The following is a 12219-nucleotide window of genomic DNA, read 5'->3' on the forward strand; positions in this document are numbered from 1 at the left end:
TCAGTGACCTGCTACCTAGACACCTGCTGGACGGGGCCTGGGGAGGGGGTCCCAGGCTCTCCAGGCAGCCTGGGTGGAATGGGGAGAAAGAGCTGGGGCCTGCCCTCCAGGAGCTTAGGGTCCAGGGTGGGACACAGGCCAGGCCTTGGGGGTTCAAGGGAACCAGAAAGGGTCCAGAAGAGCAGCACCTGAGCCATCATCAAGGGAGGACACGGGGACCATCAAGTATGACTGACTAGGACAGAAAGCTTCGAATTTAAATTGCAGCATGAAACACACTGTCACACTGAAGCCTCCTTCAGTTCAGTTCAGTCGCTCAGTCGTGTCTGACTCTGTGACCCCATGGACTACAGCACGCCAGGCCTCCCTGTCCATGACCAACTCCCAGAGTCCACCCAAACTCATGTCCATCGAGTTGGTGATGCCATCCGACCATCTCATCCTTTGTCGTCCCCTTCTCCCACCTTCAGTCTTTCCCAGCATCAGGGTCTTTTCAAATGAGTCAGCTCTTTGCATGAGGTGGCCAAAGTATTGGAGTTTCAGCTTCAACATCAGTCCTTCCAATGAATATTCAGAACTGATCTCCTTTAGGATGGACTGGTTGGATCTCCTTGCAGTCCAAGGGACTCTCAAGAGTCTTCTCCAACACCACAGTTCAAAAGCATCAATTCTTCAGTGCTCAGCTCTCTTTATAGTCCAACTCTCACATCCAAACATGACTACTGGAAAAACCATATCTTTGACTAGATGGACCTTTGTTGGCAAAGTAATGTCTCTCTTTTTAACACACCAGAAAACCTTCGTATATGTGTGACACTTAGTTTTAAAACTTACCTCAAAAGTACTGCTTCTATATCAGGTAGATTGAAGGACTTTCTCCAGACCTTTGTGTACCTTCTAATTCAATTCATCTACTTTGAATTAATATTTTTCCTTGGTTTTGTGTATATGTAAGAGATTTAAAAAAAAAATAGGGACCATACTCCTTTTCAAAATACACCTGTGAAAGCTGTGAATTAAGAATTTATCACCCTTTGAAGTACTAAACAAAATGACAAGAGTTACTTTTTTTTTTTTAATTTTAACACAGAGTGAAATTGTGTTGGTTGACACATCAAAGGATAGATATCTATAAATAAAATATGGGCATGTTTCCTCTCTGCCTAAAACGTACATAGGATTTCAAAGAGGTTGAAAAATTAGGGAAGTTTTCTTTTTCTGCAAAGAAAAGTAGCTAATTTTTGTATTGGCACCTTGCAGGGTGTGCTGAGGCTCTGAACACGGGAGATTGGTTTTGATGTCTGCGGAGTTCTTTCACGCACGTGGCTGGCTCCGTTTGATCCCTTGCACAGCCTTAGCAGGTGGACACGGCAGGATTATAATCACCATTTTACAGATGAAGTCAGGAACCACAGTTAGGTGACTTACCGTGAGGACACGCCAGTAAGCAGCCCACCCCAGAACTGAAATTGTGGTGATTTCCTGGGTCCTTTTCTGCTCTTTTCAATGATGTCTAAAGACCCTGACGTAGACAGTATGTTTGATGTGTTTTTAAAATGGCTTACTCAAGTACACAATCCCATAATACTTGGATTTTTTTTTTTCAGTCTCATAAAAACTTGTTCAGCTGAATGTGGATTAAGTTTCATGAAAATCCAGTTGCAGGCGATAAGAGGTGCTGTCGATGGAAATCACTTTTATGTCTTTTGCTTGCTCAAAGGGTTAAGCCAAGATTAGCTCACACTGGGAATATGGACCCTGGACTAATTTGTTTCTTAATCGCCAGAATTCTCATCAAAATGAGATTGGAATTCTTGTCACTGAATATGATTTCAGAACAGTCCTTACCAAATTCCATGCTCAGATGATCTTTCCTAATTCCTGTTATTGTTGTCAGATGTTTTAGTAACGGAAGCGGAAGTCACAAGCCTGCAGAAGGATCCTTACTCTTTGCTCATCTCCTTTGTTTTCTTTTCCTCCCCACTGTCTTTCCCTAATTTGTGAGTGTGAGGGTTTTTTTACTCATTTAAGAAAATTTTAGAATACCAGAATTCTACAAGTTCTAGTAACACTGGCCATGTGGACATCTCTCCCCCTTCACTCAGTGGCTGTGGATGGCTCTGACCATTTTCCTTCTGATGGGTGGTTCTGTTTTCTCTGTGTTGAGTTCATTTGGATTTCACAAGGGAAAATAATAAGAATCTTTTTATTTTCCCTTCAGTTTCTATGCTTATCGTAGTTATGTCGAAAATAAATTTATTTCTCTCTTTTTCTTTTTTGTCTAGATTGAAATTGGAAGAGCAAAGGAAAGCGCTGCTACAGAAACTTGAAGAAACTACTAAATTAACTACATGTTTGCATTCACAACTTAAAAAGTAAGCCTGTTTGGTTCTTGAAGGGAAAATTTTTCTTGGCTACCTTCAGGCATGTTGCAATTCTGCTTCAATTACCTCCTCTTTATTTTTGATGACTTAAAAGTAAGAAAATAGTTACACTGGTACAGTTAAAACCTGGATGACCAGATTTAAAGTTGGAGAGACTTGTTTGTTTGCTTTCATGAACCCCAGGGTCCTGCTTGGAAGCTGTTTGCAATGTGTTGGGAAGAAGATATATTTGAGTGATCAGGACATACTTAGGAAAATAACACATTTCTCCACATCATCCCTTCTTTTAAAAAGGGAGATTTGCCCTAAAATAGCCACACATTCACTTCCAAAATATACACAGAAAGAGGAAGAAGGGGAGTGAGCCTAGCGGCCTTTGTCTTTAAAAGCTGGCCTTTTCCTCTCTCACAATAAAAGATTTCGTTCTTTAAGTAAAGTTATTGCATTAACCCTTCATACTGTTTACCTCCACACACACACTTTTATATGTTTTTAGTTGCACAGTTGTGTCTGGATATTTATGCAGATAGATTTATCAATAGATGTTTGATCCCTTTTTTAAATTTTTTGTAAACTTTTACACGAGGAGGAGTATTTTTGGTAAGAGTAGGATTGCTCCTTAAAGAGCCTTTAGAAAGCCGGGTTGGAAACGTTCGAGACTGGGCATGGAAACGTGTGGTGTGCCAGCAGATGCCCTTACCTGGTCATTGGCCTTGATCTTTGGCATCACTCGGTTCCTTCCTTCTCTGCCGAAGGAGCCAGCAGGGGCTTCCATCCACATCATTGAAGTTTCTTGTTTTGTTTTTGTTTTATTTATTTATTTATTTTGGCTGTGCTGGTTTTCCATTGCTGCGTGGGCTTTTCTCCAGCTGTGGCAAGCAGGGGCCCCTCTCTAGCTGCTGTGCTTGGGCTGCTTGTGGCAGTGGCGTCTCTTGTCACTGAGCGCAGGCTCCAGGGTGCTGGGTGTCAGTAGCTGCAGCCCCCGGGCTCAGTAGCTGTGGCGCGCAGGCTGCGTGGCTGCTCAGTGTGCGGGGTCTCTGCTGCTGAGCCGCCAGGGAAGCCCACGTCCAGGCTCTCACCGTGCTCCTTCCCCTCCCAGCCTCTCCGCCAGCACGCTGTCCGTGTCCTCCGGAAGCAGCCTGGGCTCCCTGGCCTCCAGCCGGGGGTCCCTGAACACGTCCAGCAGAGGGTCGCTCAACTCCCTCAGCTCCAGCGAGCTCTACTACACCAGCCAGGGCGACCAGCTGGACGCGGATTATCAGTACAAACTGGACTTCCTCCTGCAGGAGAAAGGCGGCTACATGCCTTCCGGCCCCATCACCACCATCCACGAACACGAGGTGGCCAAGTCCCCGAGCCAGCCTGGCCAGAGTGGCTCCGGGGGGGCGGCAGCCGCAGCCGCAGCCCCAGGCCACCCCGCGCCCCTGGCCGAGCCCCCCAAGTCCGTGACATCCCTGTCCTCGAGGTCCTCCCTGTCTTCCCTGTCCCCGCCTGGCTCCCCCTTGGTCTTGGAAGGTGCATTCCCCATGTCTACCCACGGCAGCCCCCTCCACCAGTTCTCTGCTGACTTTGAGGACTGCGAGCTGAGTAGCCACTTTGCAGACATCAGCCTCAGAGAGCATCAACTGCTGCTGGACCCTGACCCGGGAGGAGCGCCCTCGTCTCTGCTGGATGAGAACAAGGAGCTCGGCGAGTGTGCTCAGGAGCCGCTGTACGAGGGGCCCGCAGGTACACAGAGACCCCGCTCTAAGCTGCCCCTGCCAAACCATCTTAAAGGATGAGGGGAGGTTACTTTTTCTGTGGGAGCAAGTATTGGTACATGTCCCCCTTCTCTTTCTGCTGCTCTTTTCTCATTTTGGCTTCATTTGGGAAAGAACGTTTATTGCTATAACTTGCACATTTTTTTTTCTCATCAAATACAAATCTCCTTCCGTATTTAATAGATTTAATCGTTAAATGTCCATTATGTCATCTGGAACCCTGCTGTGTCCTGCAGCTGCCTGGGGACATACTTTGTGAACATTCTTCAGGCTTTCAGATAAGGGTCTGTTTCTGAAATAGTGAGGTGGGGAAGAGGACTTTTTTTTTTTTTTTTTTTTCAAAGTTGGCCTAAAACAGATTCAAACCAAGGCAATTAACATAGCAGCTAATTAGTACCAAGGTTCAATGTTTAGATTGCTATGGGAATTCTCTATAAATACAGTTTCTGTTTCATGCCAGACTCTCCCTTTCCGTGGAGAGTTAATTTGGAGACAGCGGTCCCAGCCTGCGGTATCGCCCTGCCACCTTCTGGCTGTAGAGCTAGTTGCCATGGGGTTGAGTTCCCACTCCTGCCTCTGACCTCAGAGAGGCAGAAACAGAGGGGGAATCTACTACGCTTTAATTGCTTGCTTTTGCGAGGCCGGAGCTTTTAATACAGCAGATGTGGTTGTAAAGATCCCGGGACGGCGTGCACCTTGGTTGGCAGGTGGTCACAGCTATGGTCCGAGGAGCCCGCCCCAAACACGATGAGAAAGAGACTCCAGCGCCCGGGGTGCAGACAGAGATGCTAGGTGGTTCGTGTGCCGCTCGCCCGGCAGGTGCCAAAGCTGCAAGTGACGTGTTAACTGAAATAAATAGCCGCAAAGAAAAGGAACACCGAAGCAGTGTTTACACTTTGGCTCCAGCAAAGCAGAGACCTGCTGCGGGGCCTCGCGCCTGCCCCCTGGAAGGTGTGCGGTGTGTGGCACTGGGGCCACCACCCCCCGGAGCCAGCCGGACCTGCACTCGCATCTCAGGGGCCGCTCAGTTCCAGCGAGCACGTTGCCCCATCTCTCAGGCTCGTTAGTTCCTCACCTGCAAGGTAGGGGCAGCACTGTATCTACCTCGTGGGGTGCTGGGAAGGTTGATGCTCTCATAATGCATCAGAAGCATCAGCCATGCCTGGCGCTTGGTGCGCAGCTCACGGGAGTTAATATCACCCCTGTGACGCTGAGCAATGCAAATTCTGCCAAACCCAGTTCCTACCACAAACCACTGACATCTACGAAAGGAAGATAAAGCAAGAGAGAGGGAAGAAAGAGGAGTGGGTTTTGTGCCTTTCTCCTGTGCTCTGGGCCTAAAGGACCTTACAGTTTCCGAGCATTTCGTCCTGTCCCTGCTGGATGGCGGAAATCAAGAATACCTCCAAAGTCCTTCCGCAGTCAGTCTCTGTCACCGTCAAAGTCAATTTCAGGCTGCCGTGGTTATTCCTGGGGGTAATCAATAAATCATGTCATCACCTTCACCACTCGTGAAGGAGGGGTGGGTGGAGAGAAGGCACTCCATCATCAAGGAAGAAGCGTTCGCCCTGCCAGAAATAAAAAGGGAAAGGCAGCAATCAATCCAGAATCTAGAGCCTCAAGACTTAAACATCTTAACAAGATGTAAAGTCACGACTCAGAAGGGGGGCGAAATGCATACCAGTGTGGATCCCTGCTCTCCGTTGGCCGAGGATGAAAGCGCTCCATGGGCTTGCAGCTTATTACACGGGAGCGCAGCTTCAGACGAGGCTGCTGGCTCTCCGCAGGACGCCCAGCCATGAATATGAGTCAGAGATAAAAGTTAAGTGGGAGTCAGTGAGGATTCAGTAACTCACAGTTTTTAATGGTATTTAGCCAGTGAGGAATTCTGTAAGTCAAAGATGTTTCCCCTTTAACTTCTATTAGAGCAGCAGCTGGGGAGATGGAGACTGGAAAGACGTTTCTTCCATCGAGCACCAGAAGCTGTTATGGAAACTTCTCCAGCACTTGAGGAGGCAGAGAGCTTCTTACCCCCCACCGTGGCATCTGTAGTGATCACAGAGACAAGGGAGGCAGGGGACTCAGGAGAGTGTGTGCCACTGATCCCTCCCCTTAAAATATTCCAGGACCGGGGAACACCAGATTCTTTCCCAAATAATGACCAAAATAACAAGTATCCCAGGATTTTGTAACTCATAGCGCCTGGAATCATCCACTTCTGTTGATTTGAATAGTAACATCCTTGATTCTCAGTGGAAATTTTATTTTGAGTTTCTCAGAACCAAACCATGTGTGTGCCTGCATGTGTGTGTGTGTGTGTGTGTTAGACTTAACTTTTCCTAAGAAGAAATCCTAATGGTGGCTGTCACTCTGCCCTCCCTAGATGTTGAAAAATCGTTACCAAAAAGAAGAGGAATCCACTTGCCGGGGGAGAAGACCGCCTGCGTGTCGGCTGCGGTCTCGGATGAGTCAGTGGCTGGGGACAGCGGGGTCTACGAAGCGTTCGTGAAACAGTAAGGACCCAGCCCGAGTGGCTGCTGCACGCACGTGGGTTACCGGCTAGGAGGGCCCTGCCCTCCGTTCACTCGCTGCAGCGGGAAGCGCTGTGGGCCTTAAAGCAGGGGCAGGCCTGAGAAGGTCAGGGGTGCCGGCAGCATCCCACTGGCAAGGAAGTGAGGAACAGGTTGATGTGCTCATCAGCTGAACCTCTTAGAGACGTAAACACGATTTTAAAAAATTTATTTATTTGTGTCAGGTCTAGGTAGCAGCACAGGGCATCTCCACTGTGGTTTGTGGGCTTCTCTAGCTTCAGCGCCCAGACTTCCATGTAGCTGTGGTGCAAGGGTGTAGTTTCCCTGAGGTGTGTTGATCTGAGTTCTCAGACCAAGGGTCACCGTGTCCCCTGCACACTGGACCACCAGGGAAATCCCGCAAGCTTGATTAACTGGGCACGTCACAGCGGCCGCCCAGTGCCCGTTTGGCGCACGGAGCGTCTCACGTGTGCAGGTCTCAGGCAGCCCAGTCCAGGGTGCGGCACGTCCTGGGGAGCCATGGGAAAGCCAGCCACCAGGCAGGCCTCCCCCTCGGAGCCCAGGTGCAGAGTCCTCCCGACGAGGGGAAGCCAGATATGAAAGAGCGAGCTTGCACTGGGGTCGGGCCCGCGGGCAGTCCAGGAGTGGCCTTAGTTCAGGTTTTTGTTCAGAATCAGTGAGGGGCAAACAGTTCCCAGGTGGTGCTAGTGGTCAAGAACCCGCCTGCCAATGCAGGGAGATGTAAGAGACGCGGGTTCGATCCCTGGGTTGGGAAGATCCCCTGGAGGCGGGCACGGCAACCCCTCCAGTGTTCTTGCCTGGAGAATCCAATGGGCAGAGGAGCCTGGCGGGCTACAGTCCATGGGGGTCGCAGAAAGTCAGACACCACCGAAGCGACTTAGCACGCACGCAGGCAGACAGCAACCACAGCTCCACTTGTCCCGGTTCGCAACCGTTCACCCATGCCTGCCGTTGCCCCATGCGCAGGCCCAGTGAGGCAGAGGACGTGCCGTACAGCGAGGAGGACGCCGTGGTCATGGAGACGGCCCAGGTGCAGATCGGGCTGAGGTGAGGATGGCTCCGGAAGGGCGGCTTCCCGCCTCCCTGCGCCGGCGAGTGGCCTGTGCCCTGTCTCATCTCATCCGCTTCTCTCTGAATAGATACGATGCAAAAAGGTCAAGTTTCGTGGTGACTGTAGCACAACTCCGAAACCTGCATGCCTTCCTGATACCTCACTCTTCAAAAGTGTAAGTAGAATCTGTGGAGAACAAATGGAAGAACTTCAGATTACCCAGTGAGAATTTTACATCTAGCAGCTCATCCAGGTGAAGACACGGGGAAAAATATAGCAGGGCTGGTCATGCCTTCATGAGCTCTAGATAGAGACGAAGAGGGGGTGAGGCGGGCCCACCCCCTCCTTTGGTTTTATGAACGGGGCAGCGAGGTGGGGGCTTAAGGGGGTGGCTCCACACCCCAGGAGCCTGCCTCCCAGCTCTGAGGTTGGGGCTCCCCATCAGTAGTGTTCAGGGATGACTGGCTGATGATTCTTTCGGTGACTTCTCCCTCCTAATTGAAGGCAAAAGGAGAAGGGGAGACAGAGGATGAGATGGTTGGATGGCATCACCGACTCATTGGATATGAGTTTGAGCAAACTCCGGGAGATAGTGGAGGACAGGGGAGCCTGGCGTGCTGCAGCCCACGGGGTCACAAGGAGTCGGACACGACTCAGCGACTGAACGACAACAGGAAGGCAGAGAAAGACGACTTCTCCCGCTACACCTCCAGCCTTAACGGCTGCGGCCCAGGGCCCACTAGGTTTTTCATGCTGAGTCCCCGTAATCAGCGTCGATACAAACACAGAAAGGCCTTCCTCGGTTCTTCACGTGAACGTATACTTTTTATTGTCGGAGAAGGAAGCTCTTTAGAATATGAAACAGAAAGCCTGGAAATGGGGCAGTGGGGAGGGATTTAATGGGTATTCTGTTTCTGGGAATTTAACAGAATTTAAATACCTCATGCTGTTTATAGGGACTGTGGGTCCTCATGTAATATGCACTCAGAAAACTCACTTGAAAGTGGTGGTAGAAGGTACTGTTTTTGTCAGACTCTTCCTGTGAATTTGACAAAGCATGAAACCGTTTATCATATCTGAGACTTCTGAGATGCTAGGCAGTGATTTTTTGAACTGTTAAAAATTCATCTCTCTTAAATCGTCATAACTGTACACTCCTTAGTGTTTCTTTTCCTCTGGAAGGACAAGACGTCCCATCCCTAGGGAATGACCATCAGCATTTCTTGTCTAATGCACAGGACGAGTGTTCTTTGGGACACAGTCACCCGTGTCTACTTGGCATCCCCACTTTCGCAGGTCCAGGTGGTGATCACTGTGGAACTGGCCGGACGTGGGCAGGCGGGACGCAAATCCGTCCACTCCTAGGTCTTCATCCCCCTCACTTCCCTGCCGAGGGCCTTTGCTGCAGCTCCAGGGCCGGGGGGCAGGCTCAGCCTGGCATGATCCAGGATGCTGCGGGCACCGGTGTGTTAGGAACAGAGCCTCCGAGCCCCTGGGTATGACGACGATGACCGTGGTGGCCGTGAGCCTGGGGTTGGCGATGAAGTCGGTGTCCCCGGCGCTCCTCCCCCGGGAGGACCATTCCAAACACCAGTTGCAAAGTCAGGATCGTTGAACCGGTGACTCCATTTCATCCTTGTTCTTTGCAGGTATTTCCGGGTTGCTCTGCTTCCCTCCTCAAGTGACGTCAGCTGTCTGTTTCGAACGAAAGTGCACCCAGCTGCGGAGTCCCTGCTATTCAGTGATGTGTTCAGAGTGGCCATCTCCCAGACGGCCCTGCAGCAGAAGACCCTGAGGGTGGACCTGTGCTCCGTCGGGAAACACCGCAGGGAGGAGTGCCTGGTAGGACCTCTCATTTCGACCTTCAGGTGACACCACTGGATGTGCTGAGAGTCCCTTTCCAGTGGCCATTCTGCCAGCCCCGAACTACTGCCTGTCTGCCCAGTGCCTCCGACACAGCCCAGCAGTGGCTTCATTTTTTTGTCTGAAGTCTTAATCTCTGCTTTCCGTTCTCTTTATTTCGGACCTTTCTGATTTTGCTTAGCAATTATGATCCTCTGTAAAAATCGAGTTCTTTATTTCTAACCTTTGGAACTTTGGCCTCTGTTATAACCATCACTGTAGAGTATGCGTATTTATTCCCAATATGAGCCCAGTGCTGGGCACTTTACATACATTATCTCACTCATCCCCTGGACAGTCTTAGGAAAAGGGTATGATGACATTTGCAGATGAGGAACTCCTTAGAGGGGTCATGTGTTCAAGGTCACGCAGCTTGTGAATATGGATAGATATCGAAAGGACATCCCACCCCTAGTTCACTGTTCAGATTTAATTTACGCAGAACAGTGAGTAAAGTTCCCTACTTGAGCACGTTCTCCCAGTGATGGGGGTAGAGCTGGTAGGAAGACCTCAGTATGACTGTTAAGAGCGATAGGACACTTGCACGCCAGCACAGAAGACTTCACACGTCACTGATAGCGGGTTCAGCCCACCACTGGGTACATCAGTACATCCCAGCAGAGCTGCACAGAGTGTTCAGGTACAGGCATCTAGAGGTGTGCCCCGGTTTCAGGAAGCCATGCTGTCTCCAGCTGAAATGCGTGTAGTTCAAGGGTCAGCTGTAACACCAATCAAAAAATGAACACTGGGATTCTTTCAAGGTCCACTTACACACAGATTTTTTTTTTTCCTACCAAATTCATGCCATAATACTACATAATCTGTGGTTAATTGAATCTGAGGCTGTGGAACCTTGAATACAAGGGCCAACTGTAAAGTTACACGTAGATTTTCAACGGCAGAGTGGGGAGTGCTGTCGGCCCCCCTAACCCTCATGGTGTTCAAGAGCCAACTTCATTTTTCTTTTTCAACATTTCTTACTTAGTCACACCTGAAAATATAAGACATCTCCAGGTTTAAAAAAAGAAATCCACCAGTGCTTTGTATCATGAGTATTGCATCTTTTTTTTTCCCTAAAACAAGCTTGTCTAATAATCTTCATTATATTAGAGGGAGCAAATATAGATTGAAACATTTCATTTTCTCTCTCTCTCTTTTTTTCTTGTTTCCTTTCCTTTCACACAGGCGGGAACTCAGATCAGCCTGGCGGACCTACCCTTTTCCAGTGGGGTTTTCACTCTGTGGTATAACTTGCTTCCTTCAAAGCAAATGCCCTGCAAGAAGAAAGAAGAGGAGACTGAGGACTCGGTATTTCAACCAAGCCAGCCGCTCGTGGATTCCGTAGACTTGGTGAGTCAAGTCTTACTGAGACACTTAGGTCTGCAGCCCCTCTGAAATTAATCTTTGTGTAGGCTTTGAGGTAGAGGTCAGGGTCGTTTCTTTTTTTTATCCATGTGCTAGCCAATTGACCCAGGATTATTTGTTGAAAATACATCTTTCCTTAACTGCACTGCAGTGCCAGCTTTTATCCTAAGTCAGATGACTTCTGCGTGTTAGCCTGTCCCTGAACTTTCTGTTCTGCTCTGTTGGCTTAGTTGTCTATCTCTGTCTACAATACTAGGCTTTTTCAAAATGAAGGCTTTCAAGAATTCATCATTTAGAATGATATTTTCTGAGGCTATTTATAGATCATTGCTATCAGATTAAGGAAGTTTCCTTCTCTTTCTAGTTGGCTAAGGGTTTTATTATGCATGGATATTGGATTTTATCAAGCATTTTTACTATATCTATCTCCTAAGATGATTACATGGCTGTTTCCTTTTATTTTCTCAATGTAGTGGATTATACATTGATTGACTTTTGAATGCTAAATCTGTTTCAGATTCCTGGAATAAAGCAGACTGAATTGTGTATCTAATACATGTGTTTACATATGTTCTATCGTAAAGAATATTGAGACCTGCTTTATGGCTTAGCAGGGGTTCGCTTTTAGTATAAGTCCCACATGCTCTTGAAAAGGGTGTGTTTTCTGCAGGCCACGTTTGTTGGTTTTGCTTTTCAAATCTTCTGCATTTACTGATTTTTCAATTTGCTTCTTTTATCACTGTTTAAAGGTACAGTACATCTCCAGCTTATGCTTACAGATGACTGTTTCTTCTTTTAGTTCTGTTAGTCTTTGCTTTATGTATTTTGCATCCAAGTTATTAGATGAATATAAATTTAGCATCATATTGTATCTTTCTGTTCAACTGACCCTTTTATCTCTATAAAATATCCCTCTTGCTAATAACGCTGATATTAATAATCCTATCAGTTTTTTTGGTTAGCATTTGCATGGTTAATCTTTTATTATTCTTTTACTTTCAACCTTTCTGAGTTCTTGTATTTAAAGTGTTTCACTTGTAAGCAGTACTTAGTTGGTTTTGATGTCTTATCCAGTTTTAAAATCTTCTTTTAATTGAAATGTTTATTTACACTTAATGCTATTATTGTTATATTTGGCTTTGAACCTTTCATCTTACTCTTTGTTCCCTTTTAGTCCTTGTTTTTCCCCTTCTTTTGGATTAACC

At 47.9% G+C, this 12219-nt stretch overlaps 1 protein-coding gene across 4 annotated transcripts in view; it reads left to right on the forward strand.

The window, feature by feature from the left end:
* Positions 1-12219, forward strand: part of WWC2 (WW and C2 domain containing 2) — a 152908-nt gene that overhangs the window by 118347 nt on the left and 22342 nt on the right. For all 4 annotated transcript variants that reach the window (XM_027530192.1, XM_027530190.1, XM_027530191.1 and 1 more), the window contains 7 exons: positions 2286-2375; positions 3484-4112; positions 6528-6657; positions 7663-7743; positions 7836-7922; positions 9397-9589; positions 10835-10999. In XM_027530192.1, coding sequence (XP_027385993.1) covers positions 2286-2375; positions 3484-4112; positions 6528-6657; positions 7663-7743; positions 7836-7922; positions 9397-9589; positions 10835-10999 — 1375 coding nt within the window. The remainder of the gene's footprint in view (positions 1-2285; positions 2376-3483; positions 4113-6527; positions 6658-7662; positions 7744-7835; positions 7923-9396; positions 9590-10834; positions 11000-12219) is intronic.

Source organism: Bos indicus x Bos taurus, chromosome 27, assembly GCF_003369695.1.
Source record: "Bos indicus x Bos taurus breed Angus x Brahman F1 hybrid chromosome 27, Bos_hybrid_MaternalHap_v2.0, whole genome shotgun sequence".
Classification (NCBI taxonomy): Eukaryota; Metazoa; Chordata; class Mammalia; order Artiodactyla; family Bovidae; genus Bos; species Bos indicus x Bos taurus.